Here is a 27,639-nt window from a genome sequence, read left to right on the forward strand (position 1 = left end):
CCTAATACTGAGCACAGGGGAGACTGTGAAGCAGCATTAAATAAGCTGGGATAAATCGGCTGATTGGGGACTAAGTTGGAATGTAAGGTGGAATGCCAAGTCCTCCTGGGACGTGGTATAACATTACCCCCCTCCCTAGGGGCAGCTCCTGACACCCCAGGGGATTGATTGGCGAGACACAGGCGGAAATTAACAATTAGTTGTGGGTCAAAAATGTCCTTTTCTGGAACCCAGGAGCGTTCCTCAGGTCTGTAACGAGTCAACGAGGTATTGTAACTTGCCCCGGACCCAGCGAGAATCCAGGATCATATTCACAGTAAATGCAAGGAGTCCATCAATGGTCCGTGGGGGTGGGGGGCGGGGCTGCAGTATAGAAAGAGGAGATCTGTGGAAAGGTTTGAGAAGGGATATGTGAAAAGTGGGGTGAATCTTCAACGAGCAAGGGAGGGCTAGGCGATAAGTAACCGGGGTGATTTGTGCCAGACTATGAAAGGGACCTATAAAGCGGTTGTTGATGAAATCTTGTACAGACATCACCTGGATCTCTGGAAGGGTGTCCGGGAAGAGAGAGGGTTGGCCAAGAGAACAGTGAAACGGAGACATACCAGTAGCAGAGGTGATGAGGGAATTGTGGGCATATTCTGTCCACTCTGTTGCGGGCCCTTCCGGGTGAGGGAACTAAAATTACGAATAAACCTCCTATAAAAGTTTGCGAAACTCAGGAAACGTAGTATCTGTCTTACGGTTTTGGGGGTTGGCCAATCCATAATTGCAGAGATCTTGCTTTGGTCCATTGTGAACCCTTGCGGTGACAAGATATAGCCCAGGAACTGGATCTTGGACACATAAAAAATGCATTTCTCCTTCTTAACATAGAGCTTGTGATGAATTGGATGTGACAGGTACACTCTTACGTGAGAGATATGTAGCTGGAGGTTAGCGAAAAAAATCAAGATATCATCAAAATATACAAGGAGGCATTTCTGAAAGAGATCTCAAAAAACATTGTTCATAAAAGGTTGAAAGACAGCAGGTGCATTCACAAGGCCAAAAGGCATGACGAGATATTCATAATGACCATGAGTTAGAAAAGCAGTCTTCCACTCATCCCCTTCCCGTATTCTAATTAGATTGTATGCCCCCCAGAGATCCAGCTTGGTAAAAATTGTGGCACCCCGAACAGATTCTAAGGCTGAAGGAATGAGTGGGAGAGGATAGCGGTTTTTGATTGTGATGGCGTTGAGAGCCTCGATATTCAATTCAGGGACGGAGGCCACCGTCTTTCTTCCCTACAAAAGAAAATCTTGCACAAGCCGGAGAGGAAGAGGGGCATATGAAATCTGCCTTAAGTGCCTCCTGGATATATTCTTTCAGGACCTCCGATTCTTCATGTGAAAGTGGGTAAATTCTCCCTTTTGGGGGCAAAACACCCAGTAGGAGATCGTTGGCTCAATTGCAAGCCCCGTAGGGGGGGGGGGGGGGGTGGCAGGGACAGTGCCCTCTGTTTGCTGAAGGCCTCAGATAGATCAGTGTAAGTTTCAGGAATGTCAGGAAAGTTACCTGGAGAGAGTTTAACGAGACAGTGACAACACAAAGGCGGCCCCTGAATCGATAAAAGCGAGAAGGTCAAGTTTAGACGAGCCCCAGGAGAGTGAAGCGGGAACAGACAAGGCATTAGAGGAGATAGGGAAAGTGAGGTAGACTGGGTCTAGATAGGGGGCATTGTGGAAGGCGGGAGGGACAGTCCGAACAGTAATGTCCTGGATGACCACAGTAAAAACAGCAATTCTCCTGTATGCACTTTTGTTTCTCCTGTGGAGAGAAGCGGGAGTGAGCAATCTCCACAGGTTCATGGGGGGAATGGTGAGGGTTAAACCAGGGGGAGCAAGGGCGGGAAGTTGAGTAGGTGCAGAAAGGTTCTGTTATTCTTCGTCCTCCCCTTCGGCAAAGGCTGTCATCCAAATCGATCACTAAGGAAATCACTTCCTTTTTGACGCAATAGAAACAGATTGTCTTTGACTTCTTCAGAGAGCCCTTGCTTAAAAAGAGGGATCGAGTCCTCACCATCATCATCATCAGGACAGCTCCGCCGCAACGACCCGAAATTCCAGTGCGTAGTCCGCCACGACCTCTTGCCCTGCCTCAAAGTCATCAGTCTGGAAGGTGCATCCTGAGATGGGGAGAAGTGGTGAAATACCCTCCGCAAAGTCTCTTGAAAAAGATTAAAGCTTGTTGCTATAAGGGCGAGGTCACCCATTCGAGAGCTCTTCCAGAACAAAGGGAGACAATAAAGGCTGCCTTAGCCAAGGGAGAAAAAAACTCTTCTGGATGAAGGCAAAAAAACATTAAACACTGAGCCCTATACTGAGGGCCCTATACTTGCAAGGATCTCTGTCAAACGCCATAATAAATGGCGCTACTCGGGAAGAATGAGGAGCTGCAGGAGGGGCAGGAACCAGAAGCGATGCTGTAAGCCGTAAGGAAGCCAAGAGTCAAAACCAAAGCGAGAATCAAAGTACCAAAACCAAAATACCAGGAGACGTAGTCGAAAAATAAACCAGGATCAGGAAGCCAAAAACCAAGTAGAAAATAATCGCAAGAATTGGAGTAGTTCTAGCCAGGAAGAACCCTAATACTGAGCACAGGGGAGACTGTGAAGCAGCATTAAATAAGCTGGAAAAAATTGGCTGATTGGGGACTGTTATTGGAATGCAAGGTGGAATGCCAAGTCCTCTGGGGGCGTGGCATAACAATGTCTCAGAGCAACTTCAAAATGCCATTTTGTGTCAAGGCGTCCAGTTTTTCTTGATCCTAACGCCAACTGTAGAAAATAGAAAGCAGACCATATTAATGCTTCTTTTGATTGCATTGGTTGCACCACCCCAAAAGATTGCTGAGTTATGACATTCAGGATCCCGAAACAAAGACATCATGCTATTTATTTTTCTTTGTGCTATTTAGATATTTTGTGATTGACACTTGTTAACATTGTTATATTCTTTTAATGGAGATAAACTATATGATTGATATGTCAATGATCCCAAATTTATAATAATTCCACTTCCCATTTGACATGATAAATTAGTTAGGGCCAGTCTTTCCAGTATTGGGTGATCGGGAGGGGCTCATAAGTCATCAAGTACTTGATGAACAATGGGCTCCGACAAATTATCTATGTAAATTTTGTGTACTTTTCAAAGTAGAAATTAATTTGGATTGCAAAAGGGTTTGCCAGTAATGTCTAAGATAGTTTGAAAAATTTTCTCTATCAATATTAAGACCAGGGGCCCTCAATTGTTTATCAGGTTTACATCCACTACTCTTAAGATAAGATAACTTTTTACAGCTGGAACTAAATGTTACATTTGAGCCAAGAGTTTGTGAGAGGATTCTAGAATAGATCTACTTATCTTTCAGTCCTTTCATTCTGTTTTCATTCCATTCTTTGATTTGCCTTGTCTTGCTATTAGCCATTAAATAATAACAACATCTGGCTGTAACACAATTCTATGATGATTAATCAAAAGGGTTTTCAAACTGAAAACCCCTGATTTAGAGAAATACATGTAATGATGTCCTTTTCCTTGGAGAAACAGGCTTCAAAGTGTAAAACCAGAGTGCAAGGATTGTATCAGTACTTGACCAAATGATCCCCATAGTTATATGCAAATATGTTGTTTCTTATTTTACTCCTGTAAGTTCCAGGGCAAAGTTTCAAAATCTGACTCCTCAAATGCTGTTCAAGATATTGTATCCAAGTACTAGGGAGATTTAGATATAAAACTTTCCTTTTAAAAACCAGCTAATCTTATGTCTTGTGAGCATTTTTTTATGTTTTTGTTGTCTGCGTCAGGCCTCAGTGTATTGATATGAAAATTATTCTTCTCAACAGAGTAGCCGCACAGACACACAACTAATGGCAAATAAGTTTTCTTTTCTTTTCTCATTACATACAGTAGCATTTGAATTATTCAGACATTGGCCAATAAGCATACATTTCATATTTGTTATAAATCAAAGGAAGACATAATTTTGACAAATAAATATAAGATCTTAGGCTGTAAAAATTGTTCATTTTCAAATATAACTATTTTTAAATAATGAAGGTCAGGATTGTCCCCATTAATATTTTCACTATCACTATTATTCCAGTAAAAACATTTGCTCAGTACATGACTTCATCAATATTTAAAAACATGAATACAAACTAGATTCTTATTGTTAATCTTAACGGGTATTTCATATTACACTAAATTACAATCTTAACACTGTTTAACATCCTTCAAATGAAGATTTACATAAGGCTCACTTCAGGTAATTTTACTGTATTTTATCTTTATTACATTTTAAAATTCTTCAGGAGTTTACACCACATTCCATTACACATATCACATTTACATTTAATTGATCATTAATAACATTCAGAAAGGAAAATATGATATTCTAAGAAGGAATTTGAATTTGGATGACAATGCATGTACTGTATTTGGTTTGTCTTCAGAAGAATAAATTTACCATTGGTCCCCATTTTATACTCATACTCTTTCAACAATTATCACAGACACTGATTTTTTTAAGATCACATTTCTTCTGTAAGAATAAAAGGTATCTATGTTGGCATATTGAAATCTGTTTCATTTAATATTTATTAATTTTAATATGAATAATTTAACAATCTGTTGTGCTATGCGAGACAGAAACATATGGCACATTTACTGTTGAAAGATGAACACTTTTTAACTATAAAATATGGACCAATTTAATTTTATTTATAGTAATTGTCTTTAACAATTTGTTTTAAAAGTTTGCAAACAGCTGCATTAATATCAAGTGTTAAATGTAAATGGAATCAAAAATCACTTTGCTAAAGCACATACAAAAGCTCCAAGCCTCCCAGTTTCTACCAATTCTTGCCTTATCAGCACATGTCCTAACATAAGAAAAGTTTTTTTTCCCCAGTAACATTACAACCTTCCACATCATACGGCTGTGAACTGAGCCACACAAAACTGAACCAGCTTAATGAAAGTCAGCATTACCTTACCCACACACATTAATTATCCACTCTTATAACTCTGATCAGCATCTACTACTCAATCATTATCCCCACCCTCCTCCCCGTCAAACTCTTAACACAGTGAGATGACACATTGAATTTTTTTTTGTAAATGTCTGGCTGTGGAAATCGATAAAATGACAAAATGCCCAAAAGAGATCAAAGGAACCCTAACACTCTAATGAAGAGATCCTCAATGGCAGAGCTTGTGGTGCACGAGCTTTTGAATGATTTTAGCAGTTTGGGTCTGTGCAAGGCAGGCTTTGGTGGAAGACTATTCTAGGATTTGATTGGTAGAGACTGGGGTTCAATGATGGGTTGTGGAAGATTCTGCGCCTACCAGGAAGGAGTAACCTGAAGCTATCAGTACTATGGATGGCTTAGTTTAGCCTTATGCAGAATAGGTATTGGAATTGATAGTGAATAAATGCTCGCTAAAACATGTCTGTTATTTGATGCAAAGACACATGGCAATAAGTGAAGGGAATAATAAGAGACTCCTTGGTTAATGGCATCATCAAACTTAACGTACTGAATGTAAGCACAAGAGGATGGATTCCTGGCGAATCCCCTAAAATAGCAGCTAAAGCAATTGGGAGACCAGTCTCTGGCAGGGATGGAGGGTCTCTGCTGGGGCTTTTGGTGAAATGGAAGCTGAAGTGGGGAGATCTGGGGACCGACAACCCAATCGCTTGGTTATCAGAGTTGAGGTTGAGGTAGGGAACACATCACCACCACTGCCTGGGCTATAACCAGTAGCAGACAGTGGGTGGCGGCAGGAGCTGTAAATGAGGACCTTGAACCCAGCCCAGATGGATGCTGTGTGCTTGCACTGAGACCACAGTACTGGTAGCTAAGAGGCTCCTTGAGGGAAAGGAGAAAAGGAGGACTGGGGAAAGGGAAGAGATGGACATTGGAGCCTGGTGCTGTGGGGTGGATGTCCAACAATGAAATGGAAAAGATAGGGGAGAGAGAAATAGGGAAATAGTGAATGAAGCGGGATTTTGGATAAAGAGTGGAGAGGGAAAGGGGAAATAGAAACATAGTTGTTCCGGAGCCTGGGGTACGGAGGGATTAAAATCAAAAGTAGCCAGAAAAAGAGTAGACGTCATGGCAACTGCAGGAAGCCATTTTTTTTTCCACGGAGTGTGGAGAAGAATGGGTCAAAGAGCTGCATGTTCAAGTTGAAGTAAGTAGGCAACTCCCCACTTTGGCTTGAAGGAAAGTGGTAATCAGAAAGCTGGGTATGGAGGTGCTGAGGAAAGGATAGGGTGGGAGCCAGAGCAATTGCACTGACCGCAGCAGAAGCTGGCGGGAATGACAAAGGATGAAGAGGTGGACATGGAGAATTGAAAGGTAAGGTCTTTCTCTGAGCAGAGCAAACCCCAAATACGAGACGATATGTGAAAGATATGTTCAGTAGGCAAAACAGAGTTGGCAAAGAGAAGAGAAGTGGGCAAGAATAGATGTAAACCTCATTGCTGACTTCTGTTTAAAAAAAAAACTCCATCAGTCATGCTCACCTTTGCACATCCATTTTTGTTAAAAAACCTTTCAGTTTGGATCACAAACGACCTCAACTTGCAAAAGCAATGCATGAAACATTTTGAAGAACAAATCAGAAGAATCTTTATTTTAGACTGGAAAACCAAAATATGACAAAATTTATTTTAGGTGTATTTATGATATAACATTCATACAAAACTTGGTAATAATAAATATTCAGGGTAGAGAATGTGTCTAATAAATAGGTATAAATACAACATTAATACAGAAAATAATTTGCAAGTAATAAAATATCCTTCTTTATTTTTAACACAAACAACACTAAGCTACTTAAGGTAAAAATTGTTATGTTTATTGTAAAATGATTATTAAAAAGAAAAAAATACACTTTTTTAACTAAAAAGTTTCAATAGTTCATAAATCATGCTATATATCAAGATAATAAATATATAAAATCAGATAAAGTATGTTTTTATTGTATTGTATGTTCTGCTCATTATCAATGCACAAGTATACTCAATTTTAATTTAAACTGTACATATGCATATTTATTGGTAAGAAAAGATTAACATTCCTTAACTAATTATAACACTTTTTTCTACAAAACATGTAAAACAAGGATATACAGTACAGCACAGTATGCAGCCACCACTGACTTGAAAGAAAAAAGACATTTAATATATTTAAACCAAATGTGTTGAAAATTGGGGGTTGAAAATCTGTCAATAGCGTCCATTTAAAAAAGTGACAGAAAATATATAGTAACAGCTTTGAGATGTAAAGAAAACTTTATAAAAAAAACTTAGGAGTTTCTTAAAATTATTGAGTATAAAATAATTCTTCATTGGAGCTGCCTTTTTCCATGGGGACAAAATCTACATTTTCAGTAAATGTCCCCAGTGGCATATGCATAGAAATTTAAATATTATTATATTATACATTAAGACCTATTCTGGCTTACCTTTAATCTCCCAAAACAAATGTCTTTGTCTATCCATGGAAAATATTACTGGGAAATTGATCCCCAATAACAGGTTTAAAATTCATTGATGAAACTGATAGAACAAAACAGAAATAAAGGTAACCTGTTTTTAAAATTAAATAAGAGTGAAATATGTACACTAAAGTATGAAAGGATGTTATATACATTTAATATATTTTATATAGATTATAACAATTATAGATATTTTATATAATATATTGACTATAATCATTGTAATGTAAATGTGATGTGTGATTTAAATCACATTATTTCTCAACACAAATCCTTGTCTGTCTGCCTTCAATCATTTAGTTTTCATTTGCAAAACAGATGCTGTAATACAGAATAATACCAAATGGCAAAAACTCAAAAACACAGCGAACAAGCATGACAAATTAACTTGTCATTTCAGGTATATTTTTCCTGGCAAACAACAAAAGCTAAGTAGTTGCATATTTCACTGAGATTTACAATGAAAATACCAAATATGTGTCTAACAATTTAGTTGCTTTTAACCCTGTTTTCCCATAGGTTGTCTTGTGCAAACTGCCTTTCATACATAACTATCATAACTAGTTGGTATCTGAGGCCTCCTACAACTTTGGTTTTTAAGAGTTTTAAAGTAACGTAACTTTTGTATTTGCTGGCTGACTGAATAGAGTTCTGTTGTGTACCGGCACGTAACTCTGTATAGTCTGCAAAAAATGATGTTTTAACAGTCAGGTCCAAAGATTTGGTTTAAAATGACAAAACTGAGTTTCCCAAAACAAATGACTCTCACAATCAGCTCCATCAACCCATCGGAACCACACACATCTGCTTTAAATGTAATGCATGTACACATTTACAGAGACAAAGTACTGTACTGCACAAGCCTGCAGGGTTATGTCAGTACTTCAGCTGCAATTGTGAAAGCCCTGATTCAAACAGAAAGAAAGGAAAAAGGCATTTAGGATTGAAAGAAATGCCACCAGAACCAGATGTGCTCTGAGAGCAAATAAAATCCCTGCGTTAAATATATTTAAAGGTTGGCTAAAGGCAAAGAAATTCTAAATGAGCAAAAGCCTCAACACTACCTCCAGACAATAAAAGCTGGCATGGAAAAATGCAACACCTATGATACAAAAATGAAAGAGACAGCAGCAAGGTCTTCGTGTTTCACTACACACTTCTGAAGTGACTTCCAAAAGTGAGGGTCATTCTTCCTGCAATATAGAACAAAGAGACAGATTAAAGAAAGCGGAATGCCAACAGAAGAGAATTTGAAAATACTCTAATACCAAAAAGGAGAAGGGTTTCTCTGCTTAGTCAAAGAAGACAAATATATCCTTTAATGCATCTCATACAAGAGGAATGGCTCTAATTAACAGGCAAATTAAATGGGTCGGTATTGAGTAGTGTGAACCAGCATACCAGACATGCTGCAAATTTATTTTATTCTTGTCTGAACATGTGATAATGTTGATCTAAATTGATTCCGGACTCAAGTGCTGATAAACTGACCTTGGGAGTCACTTAAACTTCGGATTCTTCTTCTTTTCTATTTCAGTCTCCATAAATTAAATGCCTCTTCTAAGACACTAATTTCAGAATAAGGCCAATGAGATGCTCACACTCAAAGTCTGTTTTTGATTAGTTAGTAATGCTAGCTTAACCTAGAGCTCCATAAAAATGCAAGTTTACAGATAATCAGGAGAGCAAACTGACGCATTACAATTTTTACTGTCATTTCAATACTACCAGTCCTTGTTAATTGACGTAATCATACCGTATGTATTGAAAATGTCAAACCAGATATGAAAAATGGTTTTGCATTATTTGAATGAGGCTCGAAAACACAATTATTAATTCTTCATTAACACTACATAACATGGTAAAACAAATTTAATATAAACATATCTCAAGTCCAACAAGCACTCAAGTCCATCATTTTCATCTGACTTTTCTCTGTCTGCACTACTGCTCTTAGCTTTCAGCTGAACCTGTCTCAAAACAGAACAAAAGGTGACAAAATATTGTTACTGTTTTCAAAATAAAATGTGAGTGAATGATTTACACTAATGAAAGTATCAGGGTAATTGATATACTGTACATTTAATATGCTTTATAATGATTGTAATAATTTTCACAATTTATTTAATATATTGAATATAATAACTGTAAGTTACTGTAGTCTATGCAGATTTAAACATGCCTGTAATAGAATTTCCACAAATGGTTATAAAGGATAATGCATGTTATTATAACATACTGTAGCGTTTATGAAAGAGTTCTTCAAGTAAAACATTATCTGTTTTTTTTAAAGCTTAGTTCCCCCAACACTTCTCTCACTGAAAAAAAAAATCACAGTATACATTTCATTAATGTGTGTTTTATATTGTACTTACGAGAATTTTATTCCAAAGCAAATATCGTGGATTTATATGACAATCGTCTGACGTTGCAGACCTTGCTTTTTTATTGCTAAAAGATATTGATTAACTTCTACATTTAAGTGGAAGATATTTTTAAAGAAAGACCCAAATCTGACAATAACATTTTGTACAGCACTTACTGGTTTAGATTTATTACAACTCAAGGAAAGCAGTTTTTAAGTCCTCTCTAGCAAGCAATAAAAAGCAATCTTACTGCCTACAGGTAAATTCAGGGGTTGTAAACTCAGATCCTAAGAAGCCTCTCAAACTAATGTGTCTTTGGAAATGGCTATATTGAAAAGACCTATTCATTAACAAGCACCACTGTAGGCTTTTTCTAACCAGTTACTGTATAGCACTTACAGTACACAGTGAGTGGATCTTAGCCTTGCCTTTTTTGTCCTGTGACAGCTCGACTAGAGTAGCTTTTGTCATTGACCCAGTAGTATTAAAAAGATACCAAACCACAGAAAATAGAACAGAAGAAATACAATTGCACCCTATACATGTGGGTTTTCTAACATAAATTATACATGTACACATAACCTTTGAAAGCATTTTTTCCTTTCAAATAAAGATTTCATAATTATGTGATTAGTGATGATTTACATTAATTATTGGTCTGTTTCTAATAACAAATAAAACTGGAATCAGCCATTGTTCATAAACTTGCTTTAATTGCTAACCCTTGTAACAGAAAAGGAGTGGTGAGGGCCAAAGATGTTTTCCTTGGAAACATGCACATTTGAACATTCTGACATTTTTCACATTGCTAAATCCACAGTGCACAGAGCACAGCTAGCATTGATTAGAGGAGTGAATCATCTCCCAGTGAAAACACTTGGTGCTCACAGTTATCTGGTAGTCAGAAGGATGTTTGGCCAGCCCATGAAGCCATACTGTAGTCAATTACACCACAGTAATTGACTCAAACAATTGAAAACCCCTTGACTATATTTTTAATACTTCAAAGAAAATATAAAGCACTTTCAAACAAGGCCAGAGGTGTAACTCACAGAGTTCACCCTAAAATGAAGTAAAATATTTATTCAATATGTAAATTTGATCTCAATGAATGCGATAATGGGGTGAATGTATTAGAGGTTATTTGGTATAACTCTCCTAACTGAGAGCATGGCAGACTGACTGGAAGGATGGGGTTGAGCAAACATCCTTCATTTTCACAAGGAATGAGCCAGGGAGCTGCTGCAAGTGTGTAGATGGGGTGGTTGGAAGGGTGCATAAAAATGCACAGTGAGATGTATTTATATGTAGAAGATCAGAAATAGGCAAGAATAGGATATAACATCTTGAACTTCTCTTATAAAAAAATTAGACTTAATTTTAAGGCTCAATCTGCAGTATACTACAAATAAAATAAATTATTTTCTTTAGTACTACTTTTACTGGGGTGAGTAATGACCCACCCTGTTGATAAATCTAATAGATTTGGTGGTATTGTCCTTTGTGACAGTCACATGAGTGATTTGAACTGCTTATGTGGAAGCATGACTATGGGATCTTTAGAAATTAATTAAAGGGGTTACACTTTATAAACTTTAAAGTAATTATGGCTCTGCAGCAAGCATTTTTTCATATCACTTAACATTCACTTTAGAGCTTTTGCTGGAGGATTTTATCATATTTAGAATCTAAAAAAACAGTACCACTTATTAGGGATGTGGTGCAACACTGCATTTAATGCATATGTCTAGACTTGTAATGACTCTTCTTTGGTTACTATGCATTCTTCAAATAACTAAGTACAGACAGTATCTTTCAGCTAAATATAGAGTTGTATGATTTTTTTCATTTTTCCACATTTTTCATTTATTCGGTTATTAACATTTTCATAGCTATCACTTTTTCAGGTGTTAACAGCTGTCTTATCAACTTGCCAGATCTAATGAGGTTGCTGCTGTAAGCATATTTTGTGGACCTGTAGGTGGTGCTCTTCACCCTGGACTAGAATTTGCAGACCATTATGGTGATGTGTACTATGTGTTGTCAGAAATTAATCTGGAGTCCTCACTAATTGGCCATTAAAGGTCTTATGTTGCAGTTTGGAAGAATGGAGACATGAACCACAGTGTTATCGGTGAAATTCAATGTGGGCTTGCTCTATCTGGCCTACTTACAGTGACCCCACAATTCAAATCCAAGTCAATTCAAGTCAATTTCTCATTTCTCCATTTACTTGCTAAGTAGTAGGTGGCAGGAGTACATATGAGCAGCTTAAGCTGATCTGCATGACAGCTTATTCACTGGTGGATGAAGCTGATCTCTTCCTATGAATAAAATACAATGGGATCTTTTGGGATGAACAGCAATGTACTGTATGATTGTTATTGTTGGTGGTGGTGGTGGTGGTGGTGATGGTCTGTTGAGAATGATGATGATATAAACATTATGATTATGAAAATATATATTAAATGAGACTCCTGTGTTCTACAGTAGGATCATCTGCTTGTGCAAATGTCAATATCAGTTCGAACATAAAAAAAAACATACCCTCCTCTACACAAGAGTGTGACTTCCATATACCAGATACTACTGGATGATCAAGAATGTGATAAGATACTGCAAATGCACCCATAAAATATAAACAATTCATCCATTATAGTATGCTCTGTGGGAATTTGACCATACGGGCAACAGTTATAGGTAATAGGTCAGAGTTTGCCATATTGCCGAATTTAATAAAGTCCATATAGAGTATGTACTGTACGGTAGTAGGTGTGTACATGGTAAAGTTCTTTCAAATTTCATTAGGCATAAGATTACCTCATACCAAACCGGAGGCATTGAAACAAGCTAATAAAAATTTAGGGTGGTAAAAAACCACGTACTATCAAAGACAAGGGATTAAATAATTAACCTTCTGTTCATATGTAATAAAAAGCATTGTCTTGAATCATAATTACTACAGTATCTATCTTGGTCAGATATGTTTTGTGTTGCTGTGTATTTTATTATCAATTTACAGATCTTTTTTTAGTATACCTCTTAATAGAGTTACAAAAATATAGTTACAAATAGCATCATATATTAATTAGGCCAAAACTACTTATGGTTAGTGACAATTTCACAACTGATGGTCTCCTAGGCACTCTCTTGGAGTCAAAATATATATTTTTCAGGCTAAACAGGCAGGTCTATGAATTTAATGTAGTAATTGTTAATTCATTAAATAACTTTATAAATGCTTTATCCAATTCACTATCATGGGGGAGCTGGAGTCTATCCTGCCAAGCAACGGCCACAAGGCAGAGCACACCATGGACGGGACACCAGGAGAGAGACACACAGACACAAACACACACCAGGGACACCTTTCCCCAGAAGCCAATTAATCTGTCAGTATGTCTTTGGACTATGGGAAGAAACCAAAGCACCCAGAAGAAACCCATACAAACTCCAGGCAGATACAGTAGCAACCCAGGATTGAACCCAGGGCCCCAGTGCTGCGAGGCAAAAAATGCTAATGACTACATTATCATGCTGCCCCACGGTAGTAATTATAGAGATATAAACTGTTCTTTCCCTACAGTGTATTTGGTGTTCATAGATGTTCATTGCTATATCATGTTGTTTTTATTCACTGAGGTTGTATTTTAGTATAATTCAGCAGCAGTCAAGTTGACCAGTTCTTCAGATCTCCTTGTAAAACAGCTGATGCCCAGATATTTATTCTTAAGATTGACAGATATTTAAACATTTAGAATTACCACTTATTTCACAAAAAGCTAAATAACAGTGCAGGAGAACTTGCAACATAATCTAGAATTCAGAATCGATCTAAATCCTTTTCATCACATACTTGTACATACAGTATTCAGTACTGTATATCAAACAATTCATATAAACATACAGTACAAAAAAGCAAATATACAAATCACAATACCTTCAAGAGTGAGTTGATAGCTCCATGGTATCCTTTGACAGATAGACAATCCAGTACACAAGGTTGAATGCACCAAAGGACAAAGGGAAAAGTATACGGGCATATTTGTCTATTTTGCTTGTCCCCGTAAGTTGGATATTTGCAGGAATGGCAGATCCTTGCTGCAGGAATTGTGGCTGTGGTGGGGGTGTATAGCTTTCTTCAATCGGCGGTTCGTTACGGGAAACCACAGAGTTCAATCTCTTCTTTAGGCTGCTATTGGAATCTGAGTGCTGCTCCAGTTCATGAAAATAAAAATTAAAAAAACACGGGATCAATTTTTGATTTTCTCCAAGTGTCACAAAATGAGCAAACAATTATCATTTTGTTAACAGGAACCCGCTATGCTTTTTTTTTTTACTTGGCCAGTAAAAACATCTGATTATTTTAAATAAATGATATAGAAAGAGCAGCAATAGGCTCAATGATTGAACAGGGTTTAGGCTCTGATAAGAGAAGACTTTGATTTTGAGATATGATCAGGGTGACACTAATGCCATTGCTACCATTAATGTGAAACCAAATAATCTATTTGTTTGTTGATTTGCAATATGCATTCAAAAAATCAATGACTATTGGTATACTTGATCTTTTCTCTCATTAAATTGTTTTAGTTATTTAAAACAAGCTCCTCTGAGCTTGTATTTTACTTATGTTCTATATTAATGAGCTTGTTTTGCTTTAAGAAAATTTTGAACAGCTTTGTGTATATTACAGAGACGAGTGGGGAGTATGAAGGGGGGGGATTTTTGAATAGCTTCCATGACATACAAGGTTGTAACTGCAAATGTCAGCTGCCTATCGCTGTGCACTACCCGTTGTGGTGTAAGATCATGCTGGGAGGAACTGCTGCTTAGTGTTTTAATACTGTGCTATTTTTGAAACGACAATGACTGTGAGTTTATGTAGGATAGCTCCCAAAAGGCTTGATATTTTTCCACTACCTGTGACAAATTAACATCATTTATTGCTAAACAATATTTTGTCAACTTCATGTAATTGAACAAAGGAGTGATCAGTTTTCATTTCAAATACAGAGCTTCTGCAAAGTGTACTGTATGCCCTCGCAGTCTTTTGAGATCCACCACTTCAAAATTTCAAAATGTATTTTGACAGTCCTCACTGCTCAGTTCCTGTTTTGGGCTTTCTGAGCGCTTAGAAACAAATGCATGGCAAAGGCTCTCTGTCTTTCTTCAAAATTCCCAAAGATGATGTGTGTCTCCAAACCCGCTCTTGTTAGTTAAAAATAATGGCTACTAATTTCTTGTATTTAACCTTCCTTTTTTAAGCAACAGAAAATTAGGTGATATTTAAAAATTGTGTAAAGCAATATAAATGGTTAAAACACACGCAAAATCAATATATGTGCATAATACAGAGCAACCCTGTGATTTGTATTCCACTTGGTTAGTGTACAGAGGACACAAATTGTTCTTTTCAGTACTTTTACTAGCTTACAGTACAGTATGTACACCTAAAATGCATACAGACTTTAAAACCTTAAAAAAGGTTACGTTGACACAAGCGCCTCCAAATGCGTGAAGCTATCCAATGGTAATGCCTGAACACTGCTCCAACATCAAAGAATGCACCTTGTGCATTTAAATTGATTTCATGTACTTATGTAATCTGCTGCAGTACCACAAAAGTAACTGCAATATCAGTTCCACACTAAGCCACTTTGGCTGCCTGCTCTTGTCTTGTATCCTATTACCAAAGGGGAAGAAAATTACCGACACAATCTCCTCCTCGCTCGTTGCAGCTGCAGCCTCTAATGCTGCTGCCTTGGCCACCTTTCGCAGTGCTCTCTGAGCCTGGATGTTGGTAAAGTAGTTGACAGCCGCAAACTCAATGAGCGCAGAAAAGACAAAGGCAAAGCATACTGCTATGAACCAGTCCATGGCAGTGGCGTAGGACACTTTCGGCAGGGAGTGTCGAGCACTGATGCTGAGGGTAGTCATGGTAAGGACAGTGGTGATACCTTGAAATATAGATGAAAAACTACTTTAGAAGCCTGAATGAAACAAGCAAATCAAAGTGGAGAGACTATTTGCTCCAGGCTGAGAGGGACATAGCCCCCACGTTCTCTTCCCTATTAGTTAATTAATATACTGTATATACTGTAAATCAACGTCATGCATATATGAAACATCAAACATATACTGTAAAGAAATGGTTACTTGCAACCCATGTCAATATTATTTTCAGAAATTCCCTTGCTACCCATTTCCGTTACAAGTTTCACCCTTATTGTTGACCCAAATATGAGTTGCCTGATTTGGTTTATCTTTAGTATCTTTAGCCAGTACATCAAAAGATGATTGAACGTAACACAAAAATAACTGAAAATATGTGAATCCGAAAAACAGATAAATAGCCAGTTCAGACTCAGTGACCACTACCAGTAACAGCAGTTTGATTCAGCAATCTACATATTTATAGTGTAAATTATATGAGCTTCTACCCATTTTTTTGTGCCTGTAATGAAGTCAAAAAACGAATCACAAATATTTGTATAGTTGTTGTCACTTAATGTAATATTCTCTTTTCATTTTCATGAAGCATAACAGGTTCTAAACATACTGTACGTAATGACATGGGTTTCAAGAAAACCTTAAAATCAAAGAGCTTCTTTGGATATTAGTATTTGAACTTACACATTACACATTTACATATTATATCTACTGCATTTGTGTCCACAAATCTTGACAAGCACCTTGTTTTCATTCCCTTTATGTAGGGAACTTTTGCCTCTTTCTTAATGCTTATATATATTTATAAGTTTTTAAGCAAAGCACTGATACTTCTCTTGTTATAAGGGGTCTTCATTCTCATTTACAACACCCTTCCTACAACCTACTGTACACTTTATTTACACTTTATTTCCAGATCACATTGAGATTTTTTGGGCAAATATTTATGGTGGAACACAGAAAAATTAAACAAAAGATTCTGTACATTTTCTAGATACTCTGTTAGATGGAGTTATATTACTGTTATTGAAAAAGTGCTTCCTCCAGTTACTGAACACAAATGCATCTTAAAATCACAACTGATTTACTGTAAAACTGCTACACCATACAGTAGAATGAAACAGATACTGTATGGGAGGCTTTCATACCAGCTACAGTTCTTGCAGGAACAGACTCTTTGTTGATCCAGAACACAACTTGGGACAGAACGACAGTCATGAAGCATGGAATGTATGTTTGAATGAGGTAGTAGCCTAGTTTTCTTTCAAGATGAAAATAGACCACTTGCAATGCATATTCACCTGAAATGAACACATGATGGACAATGATAATGGTCAGTGGAACAAAATGAAATAATAAAGGTTTACATGTAACAAGAGTTTAATGAAATCAATAGTATGTGATAGAGGCACTATTTTACTGCAAAATGCAATGTGCACGATGTGCCTTATATACCAGAAGTGTAACAGAATTGTTTATAAAAGATGTACAATCCTGCATATGTTATTTAAGACAATCAGTAGTAATGAGACCAAACTCAACCGATTAAGTTAAATAAAGGTGTCGTGCATTTCTTCAATTTGTTTAAAAAAAACATCTGTACTCTATAGCCTATGAAATTAAATTTTCTTTCTGATATATGGTACTATAAATTGTATATGTGTATATGTTTTTAAGGGAGAGATCCTGAAATTTTAAATATTAATTGGCTGGATTTACTAAATCACATTTAAGGAGGGAGAGCTAACTGTTACATAAGTAACAGCAAGAGCTGTTCTCATTCCGTATTTCAGGGGTGTACTCAATCTTCTTAATGTCCCAGTAGCAAAAGCTATTGTAATGTCAATTTAATCTGCATACAATTCACAAAAGCAAAACATAAAAAACAAGCAAAGAAATACACCCATCTGATTTTTCTCTGCATCTACAGTAAAAATATATACTTTGATCAGAGTGATTTCACTACTTCAGGTAAAAAAAAGTGCTTGTTTTTACAAAACAAAGCAAATTTGTTTTTAATATATTTACCAATTAGGAAACTAAAACTTGAGTAAGATCACTTCCAAGCAAGTCAAAATAAAAGAGGTTCATTCAGCCTTTGTATCATACAGTCTGAGGAAAATAGGTTTTTGTGCCACTCCAGGGGAATGTCTCTCTAATGTTCTCGTTAATTAGACATTCACATAGTTTATTTCCAAGAAGAAAGAAATGGAATGTGTTAGTTTGTGACAAAAGTCACCATTTTCTCAAATAAAGGCTTATGGCACTATACATGTTTATGTTGATAAATGCTTAGTGCTGAGAAAATACTGTACAGTGAGGTTAATACTTTGTGGTGACACCCTGTGCTTCATGAGCGGCAGTCATGTGCTTATACTTTTTATGCACACATATGATGGTCATTGTCTGCAGAACTGTAGCCTAGTCCTGATTTAGAATTGGTAAGAAAACTGAGAAGAGGGTTTGCTGGGATGCTTTTGATCTATGCATTATGGAATTCATCTCAAGTTGTTTGCCAGACCTTGGCAGAGATGTCTTAGTTTTTGTAGTTATGCGGTATGGAGTATCTATGAGGTGCCTTTTAGGCCATTATTCAAACTTTACCTCTCATACACACACAAATTGCTCTCAAATACACACAAAATGCTTTTTCACACTCACAAAAATTGCTCTCACACTCTCCATTTTACCTCTCACGTTCATATAAAATGCTCTCAAATTCACTAGTTTTATCTCTCACATACACAGAAAACGCTCTCACATTCACTAGTTATTTTGTGTATATGTGAGAGCATTTTGTGTGTGCATGAGAGGTAAAGTTTGAATAATGGCCTAAACGGCACCTCATAAGTATCACAGCTTGTTGACGCAAGAAACAGTTGCCTACTTTAAAAAAATGAACACTTCGAGAAAGAACACAATAAATGTAATGGATGGTAGTGAATCACTGTAGTGCATTACAATAATGTAAAGAAAGTTAGGATCTTACTGTACAAGTCTGCGGCACCCAGCCCAATCACTAGACACATTTCTCAGTGAATGTGTGGCTATCCTTGACTAATTCCTGGGAAAAGCACCCAGGTGAACTAACATTCTTCAAACTCTGTAAAAAGTAATTCAGGTTGAGTGCAAAGAAGGGGTTGTGATCCTGCAGGTTAGGTGTGCTGGCCAAAACCCAAAGTTTAAGCACAGAATAAGGCAAAGACTAACACCACAAAATGTTGACCCCATCACGCACCCTAACCCCACGTGTTCTACTTACATACAGTATACTGTATACTGTTTACATTATTTGCAAAAGATTTACTCATTCCAAGGCAGTTTCTCATAATATTTAGAAAAATATGTAGCCATCTAAATATTTTGTTACAAAATGTTGGCACCTTGAAGTCAGTGCTTTGTATCCACTGCGTAAGTTTACTATAGTTATTTCCCTGTATCTCAAGAACCTGTGAGTTCCCAAAAGACCATATAATATATTATGACTCTGTTCTCTAAATCGCCTGCTCCTTTTAATAGTGCCACAGGTCTCATGGCATCACCGTGTTGTTTGAGGTAAAAAGCAAAGCACAGATCAGTCTCAATCAGTTAAGCTCCTGTACTTAAAGCTTCTAGAATATCTTCTTATTACACAGAGGTCACCTGTCTTTTAGAACTTTACAACAAGCCGTTTTGATTTAATGAGTTGAGTAATGGTTCCTGCTCTAATTTTTTAAAACATATTTTGTTTGTTATAATTATTATAATTTTAATGGCTCTTTACATAAAGAGCTTGGATGTATAATTTGCACCAGATATTAACCTAGCAATAGCTATTCACTTTTAAACTTTCAAAAACTTGAAATGGGAAATGAAATCTTTAATCTATTTAGTATTAGAAATGCCTGCATGTTATATAAGATCTCCTCAAGGACATGAGAGATTTGTGGAACTGAAATGTCATCTAAACAACATTTTATTTTTATTAGAAATTAACCCAGCAGGACATACAAAGTTAATGAGTTTCTGAAAATGTACATTCCAAAAGTAGCAAACTTAAATCCATGCAAATGATTTATATCTTCCTTAATTTCAGTCCAGTCTAAATTCTGAAGGACTTGTGAGAGAATCGTAATCTGCACAAACCAGCCTTCTCACTCATATGAGTAAAATCAAACAGAGCAAATTAAAATCTAAATTGAAAGGATCAGAATCAAACTAAGAAAAAGAACTCCCTGTTCCTAAGGCAAAAATCAAACCCCTATGTCATGCAGTAATCTAAGTCATGTAAGCTGATCCTGAAAAAACAGCTTGAAAGTTCAACAAATATGAATTAGTATCCTAAAACAAGCTTTTACAACTCATCCTTGTTACCAGCAATTACAACCTGTTCTTTTAGCATGCTATTAAAGCATTAAAAATCACACAAATTAAATCATGGATGGATGGATGTTGGCCCGTTATGCCTTCTGGCATGTAGGGACAGTAACATCCTGTTGCTGTTTCCGTAACATTTGTTTTTTTTTTTTCTGGGACAGGGCTGTTAGCTTTGTGCCCAGTCTCCAACATGGAGGACCTGGCGCCCAACAGGGGACACAAACCCACGCTCTGAGAGTATGAGTCTCATGCTCTACCAACAGAGCTAGGCAAGGCCCTCAAATGAAATCATAAACATAAATCTTTTTAATTGATCTTTTTTCTAATTTTACATATCCTCCTATGTTTAACAACATACTCCTGTGCTCTTTCATACTGAAGCAACTTGGGAAAAAAAACTTTATTTAAGAATGAAGTTCATATAAGGCTGTTTATTTATAAGTATATCCAACCTCAAGATTTAAGTCTTTGTGTAAGATTGAAGTGTTTGTGTTTGTCATTTCAGTCTTTTGCTGAAATGAGGAATGATAACAATCAGATATATTTTCTAACCCTGTTACATGTAAACACTGATGATGTGGCTATATAGTGGACATTTAATATAACATCCCAGAGCCTACCAAATACAGTTCTAGCAGGAACTGACTCCTTATTGATCCAAAAGGACACCTGAGAAAGTATGACTGTCATTATGCACGGAATGTATGTCTGAATCATGAAGTATCCCATCTTCCTTTGCAGGTAGAAGTAAACTGTCATAACTATGTATTCACCTGTCAGAAAACAAATGGATTTTTGGCACAAACAATATTGGGGTTTCACAGTTTTAGAACAACAGCACTTCAAAACACTTCTGATCTTAATCAAACTAAAAGAAAACGTTCTTTTTCGTCACTTAAAATTTTAAAGTTTAGCTTTTTTTGGACTTCTCTCTGGATTCTCTGGAACAGATCAACAGGATTGAGATCTACACACTTTCACCTGCACTTTCAGAGTTTACATATTCTAGTACACTACACAACCATTTTGAGTGACTGCTTTATTTAGTAACCACTGGACAGACACAAATGATTAGTTCATTCCACAGTTTAAGGGAGCAACCAGAATATTGGCCCATGCTTTTCCTAAAGAAAAACCTAATTTCAATATATCAAAAACATTACCATCATTGCCATGTCTAAAAAAAAATGAATATATGTGCTTTAATTTCACAATAACATTTAATCACTCTACCCAGCTGGAAAATTTGAAACAGTAAGAAACTGACATTTTCAATTCTAACCTTATAAATATAAACCACCTTACATTTTGCTAAGAGTTACAGCACACTGTATTGAAACTTTGAGCAAGGTCAATTAAAATCAAAATAATTTATAATACTCTGCTATAAATATTGGTATGTCATTCTCTCAGTCTCTTGATCATATTGCTGGTTAGCTTTAGCATCTACGTGTGTTCAGGGGAAAAATAAATACTTCTATTTCAACCTTCACATAGAAATCAAACTCTACTTTATAATAAAAACCTACAAGTCTACTTGGTAGTCATTCAACTGAAATAAATATGCTCCTTACCTGTGTTTGATTTAAGTGTTTCACTTGACACAGTCTGTCCTATTAGATCATACTGAAGTAAACTTGATGACTCTTCTGGGACTTCTACTGAGTACAATGGTCCCTTCTTCCATGTATAAATGATTTCACTTTTGGGATAGGCATCTATATTGTAAGCAAATAAAAGATTGTAATAACTATTATTAAAATATATCTATCACATACACTCTAAAACTACACCCACTCCTCCAGAAAAAAAGAAAAATGTAAATAAATTAAATAATACTTACAGCTACCAAACTTCAAAGGACATGCATGACCATCCATTGGAAAGTTCATTAATCTCATGGGGCATTCTGCATTGATGGTGAGTCTGAAATGTATTAACATACACCAAGGATAAGGTTCATATACAGTACAGTACCAAAAAGTTAAAATACACATTACAGATCACACAAAAATATTACAGGAGGAATAACATTATCCAAGAATTAAATGTATTGAAAAATGTTTATTGCGTGTTTTAGTCAAAGTACATTTTGCTTAACCTGCTTGTCTGAGGGCCACAGGACAAGGAGGCTGGGACACCCTGCAGAGTGAAAAGTGAACCAAGAGAGAGCTGCATAGGTGGGGTGGAGGTGAGAATCAAAAGATGAATGTGAAGGAGAGAAGAGGCTAACGTATAGTATTAGAGTTTTTTTAAAATACAGGAAGTTACATCAGGAATGATTATGATTTAGGCCATCTGAACTTTCCTGCTGTTATCCTTCCTGAACCTCCATTACTGTTCACATACAATTGTAGTACTGTAAGATAGAAACATGTGATAGGATCCTAAGACAGAATTATGTGAGCATAATTAGCAGAATTATGTGAGCATAATTCTGCTAATGATTAAAACCTACAAAATAACACTAATCCCCTTCAAGAAAACAGTGAGGTAATCCTAAATGATTCATATTTTCAAGATATGTGCAGTAGGAGATCTGGATATTCTGTAACAAAATATTTAATCTCAGACTTTTATATTTAGGACATATTGATGTTTTGGACATACCTCATTGTATATAGCACTGTCCCATTCTGCATGATCCTGAAAAGCTTGTTAGGGGTGGTCATGTTGTGAGAGATGGACTTCTTGCCATTTCTGAAGAAGGTGTCAGGAGTCCAGATCTTACTAACCATTAGATTGTTGAGTCTAAGAATTTCAATGGGCCCATCAAACTTCAATCTCTCATCAATCCATGTCTGTCTAAAGAATACATCCATTGTATATTCCTAGAGGGAACAAATGAGAAATGTTGTCACCCCAACTTTAATCATTGTCCAATCATACAAGCATTTTTAAATTAATAAATATGTCACAGCCCTCACAAGGAAAAAATGATTGACGATGGATGGATTAATGGGTTTCAAGGTAATCAGTGCCTAAAAGCACTGCAGAATAAATCTAATAATTTTAATGTATGCCCTTTTATATTAGGTTTTATTAGGATTTTTGTTTCTTATGTTTTTCACATGGTGGTTCAAATAGATTTAGATGCAGTGAAAACAGTGTAGTTTGCACCAAAGATAAGACGCCCAACTGTGTCCTTCACTGGAAGGGATTGTCAAGCAGATTAAACTTTCTAATCAGCTTTAATAACATTCTGCCCAAACACCAGAATAATGAAGGCAGCACGAACATGACTTGAGGCAGTGGACATGTTAAAGCTCAGAGCTCTTAGCAATTCTAATAGCTTGTCTCTAGGAACATGAACATAAAACACACGATTTTATTAACATGAATGAACAATTTGTTTTCACAAAACTGAACTCTATACATAAGAAAATAATACAACTTACCATCTCAACATCTGAAACTGGGCCAAAACTGGTAACAAAGATGTCTGTTTTGACTTCAGTAACAGGACCTTAAAAAGATTTATTGTTTATAGTAGTCTTTAATATTGCTTGCATCAAATCCCAAGCGAAATTAATTAAAATGCAGTAACTATGAAAAGGGTACAAACTTTCTACTTTGAGTTAACAAAGCTGTGGTTCTAAAGTACAATAATTTACAATAATCCTGTTAAATTAAGACACTATACTGTGTTAGGTTTCTTTGCACTGCAATGATCAGAATAATTAAACTCTTTTTATTGGTTGGCCTGCACTGTGTACTGCTTAATTGGTCAGTGCATAATTTAATTGCTCAGACATGAGAAGCACTCTAGGGCAAAAATGTATGACAGAGACATTAATCAGATCGGTAACACTTCACAGAGACGAAGAAACTGTTTCCAGGGTCTCCAGTTTTCCCAAGGTTCTGCCATGGCCTTCGTGCAAAACAAACATTTTAGGCACACGTCAAAATATTTGTCGTAAAGTTCATACAACTGCACTGAACACCTGTTATTAACACAGCCATAGAAACGTCCGCAATACCTCCAAATCCAGGTCGTAGTCGGTTATCGTAGCCATCCAGCAGCCTGTCCAAAATACGTGTGATGTTTTCTGAAAAGATGCTCACTTCTGTTGGCTGGGTTCCCCACGCCACGCCAACACTGGGATGTAAATAGATTTTAATCGATTTTGTTGTCAAGCACGTTTGCTTCTCAAACTCAGAAAGTTAACTTGCCAGAAATATATATTTATCTGTATTTATCTGTATGCTATACTAATATAAAAGAAAATCGTTATATTAAAACATGGTATAAGCAAACGATGACACCAAATAAACATAAGTTCCCCTTCTTTTATTCTGGTGACACGACAGAATTACACTTTATCAAGAAAACACTTACCAAACCAAGAGAAAGCGATTTATCAGAAAAGCCATGCCTCTGGCGCACAAGACCAAAAAGCCCTTGTCAACTGTAATAATTTGCATATTCCATATTTTGATTCTTCTAAAATTTTGATCCTAAGCTTCAATGTGAATCGGGATGCTTTACTCCCCGTCCTCAGCGACTTCACTTGTGCGTTTGTGTCTCATCTGACTGGCTCAGTAGGAAAACTAGAGTTTTAAGAGACGGAGAAGCACGGACGGAGAGCATTGACAATAATCGAATAAGGCATTATGGGAGATTAAAAGGAAGAAATCCACTGATAGTTTTGGCAGGGAATTAGCAGGGACCCGTTAGGAGATTTGGAAAAAGCTCAAATGTCCTGCTGTTGGAGATTACGCCAGCTATGGCTCCAATTTCTCTGAGAGAGAGCATTCTACAGATGTTAATTCATAATAAAGTTTAAAAGCTCCATATTATTCTGAAAGACCTGAGGTACTGTATATTTCCATTTGCTTTATTTTTTTATTAAGCGAAACAATATTTACTTATATCGTCTCTTACTCAGTTAAGCCTAGATGTATCTACGTACTGAACACCATATAGTACAAATCTGTTTTTTAATCCTGACTAAGATTATTGTTGTTACTACTTCAGCTGCTGTGACCAGTATTGAACAACTGTTCTAGTGCCAACAATGATAGCCTGCACTTACCAGGAATCATTCAGACCTAATTCGGAAGTCGCTTAGCATCATTTCAGTTTCAGCACACAGCGTACGGTATACTGCTTAAGCTTACATAGGTATATGACTCCTTTTACAGTACCCCCGCAGCACCAGGCAAAGATACTGTATACACAGTATAAATATCAATTAAATCTCACTACGAAAGGAAAACGTCACAGTCTATAAGCCACTGGCTTACTGTACTTACATGCGCATTATCCAGCCTTAAATAGGCCAGAAGAAGACGGGCAGAGTAAATTAGTTGGAGATTCAAGAAAGGAGAACCCTTACGTTATGAAAAAAAAACTGGTAATACTCCCATCTGTATAGCACTCTGGACCGTCTACTGACTGAAGTTACCCCAAGCAATTCTTCAATACTGGTGCCCTTTTATACATCTGAGTGACCTGGTGTGATCAGTACCCATACACAATAGTCTCCACCGTCCCTCCAAAACCAGACCCAGAGCTTTATTATGCAAAAAGAGACGCCTTTTATAAGAGAAACTGAAGTTTGTAAGAGAAATTGCAAGAAAGAATGTTGGTGGTGTTAATGATAATACCGTTTTGCGCAATAGAGTGCTGACCATAAAACTATGCAATAGTCTTTATAAAATGTTTTGTAAAGAAGGAAGAAGGTGAGGAAAGGACCCAGGAAATGATACGATAAAATCCAAGGTATTTCTAATGAAAACAATAAAAAGTAAACTATTTTTCTTTTTTTTTCTTTTTTTTATATAAGAGGAAACTAGTCGTTTCCCAACAAATATTTAAGCTGCTGTTGATTTCAGTTATTCCATTAGAACTGTCCAATGGAAAAGTACAGAGATTGTGGTGCAATTTGGTGTAATTTACAGTACAGATAATTTGGTGCGACAGGGATAGTCAAAACCTGCTTCGAATGTGCAATACAGTACATGTTAAGCAAAGTACTGTAAGTGTTGTCGGGAAAGTTGAACCGACTTGCATAACATCTATAACATACTGTACAGTATTTAGAATTTAAGAAATTAGACGTCCAAGACAGATGTCGTGTCACAGAAGTTCCAGAACATGTGCAGCTGCGATTGCTGACAGGTAAGGATATCCTGAATAGAAAAGATTACAGTGAACTCCACCAAAGCATATTGTCTGTTGCAGTAAGTTCATAAACTTTTCGCAGAAATCAAGTTTATTTGACCAAATCGTTGCTCATTGTATATTTATAGGTATTAAAATACAATGAAAGACTAATAGAACTGGTGGAATTCCTCCAATGCTACCCAGTTTACTGTATTTTGGAGGGGGGATCATTGTGGTCTCGCCACAGAAAATAAACGTGTAACACGTGGAAGCTTGTGTAAAGCTTGGGTTTTATGCCAACCCATATACACTAACTCTATGATCACTATAATCGTAACACCGGAAGACAGACTAGAATTGAACAAAAACTGTAATCAATTAAAAATCCAGTTAAGTCAATGAAGACGCACTTCATAGGAATATACTGGATGTCTCCAGACTCCTCAGTGAAGCATTGTTCAAGAAAATGGTTAGACGTCCCTAAGGTTAAAGCAATAATAATACTGAAAGATTATATTGAATTTTCTTTACAGATATTCTCAGACTAAAATGCCAATATGTCTTCAGTCTGCTTCAGTAAAGCATTTACTGCTATGGGATTTAAATGCTGTGTCCGACAGACTATGCAATGAAGGTTGATTATTCCTACGGTTTAAATATAAACGAACATTTTAGAGGTGTCTGGTCCTTTTTCATCTATCAGGGTAATTATGTAATCGTATCAGTACAGTACATCACTCTCATACAGTAATATACTTCTGTACTTTTGTTCACTTAGCAAACCAATCCATCCAAAAAGGAGAATTACAGTTACAGCCATGTTAACATCATTGGGTTGGATCAATCATTTGTGCTGTATTTCTATGACAACAATATAGAAAGCTGCTGTAGCGATTTACAGTACCATGAAACGTGGAGTTACCGTGTACAGTAAATTCAGGGTTAATCTACACTATATGGATTAATTTAATGATTATTATGTGATCTATGAACTATTACATTTTAACATAATGTACTGTATCCGGCTTGTTCATGTTAACGATGTCCTAATGCTTTATGACTAAGTTTTAAAGCAGAAGTCGGTTTTATCGAGCTTTGGCCAAAATATAAAATAATGTTTAACGCACCGGTGAATCTTATTGTATAGCGCTACTAGGCTTCCCGGAACTAACACATCAGTTAAAAAAAGAAAAAAAAAAAAGATGAATTACATGTTTTAATCCTTGCGCATCCTCTACCCAGTCTACAATGTGCGCTGTTATACATGCTGCGTTCAAAACAGATGGTTTGAAATAGATAG

At 36.4% G+C, this 27,639-nt stretch overlaps 1 protein-coding gene across 5 annotated transcripts; it reads right to left on the minus strand.

Moving 5' to 3' along the window:
- Positions 1-7,017: 7,017 nt before the first annotated feature.
- gabra6b (gamma-aminobutyric acid type A receptor subunit alpha6b) lies at positions 7,018-24,838 on the minus strand. Of its 5 annotated transcripts, none has more exons than XM_015349593.2 (10): positions 24,570-24,838; positions 24,211-24,329; positions 23,629-23,696; positions 22,841-23,061; positions 22,074-22,156; positions 21,805-21,948; positions 17,023-17,175; positions 15,635-15,882; positions 13,863-14,134; positions 7,018-8,749 (listed from the first exon to the last, which is right to left on the minus strand). In XM_015349593.2, the coding sequence occupies exons 1-9, from the start codon at positions 24,653-24,655 to the stop codon at positions 13,865-13,867; spliced, it is 1,392 nt and encodes a 463-aa protein (XP_015205079.1). In that variant the 5' UTR covers positions 24,656-24,838; the 3' UTR covers positions 7,018-8,749; positions 13,863-13,864. The 5 variants fall into 5 exon arrangements, with proteins under 5 accessions (XP_015205079.1, XP_015205075.1, XP_015205078.1 ...); XM_015349589.2 differs by lacking the exon at positions 17,023-17,175 and adding an exon at positions 20,851-21,003 and having other exon boundaries at positions 24,570-24,836; XM_015349592.2 differs by lacking the exon at positions 17,023-17,175 and adding an exon at positions 20,851-21,003 and having other exon boundaries at positions 7,018-9,526; positions 24,570-24,836.
- Between the last annotated feature and the right edge of the window lie 2,801 nt (positions 24,839-27,639).

The sequence above is a fragment of the Lepisosteus oculatus genome, chromosome 11, assembly GCF_040954835.1.
Source record: "Lepisosteus oculatus isolate fLepOcu1 chromosome 11, fLepOcu1.hap2, whole genome shotgun sequence".
NCBI lineage: Eukaryota > Metazoa > Chordata > Actinopteri > Semionotiformes > Lepisosteidae > Lepisosteus > Lepisosteus oculatus.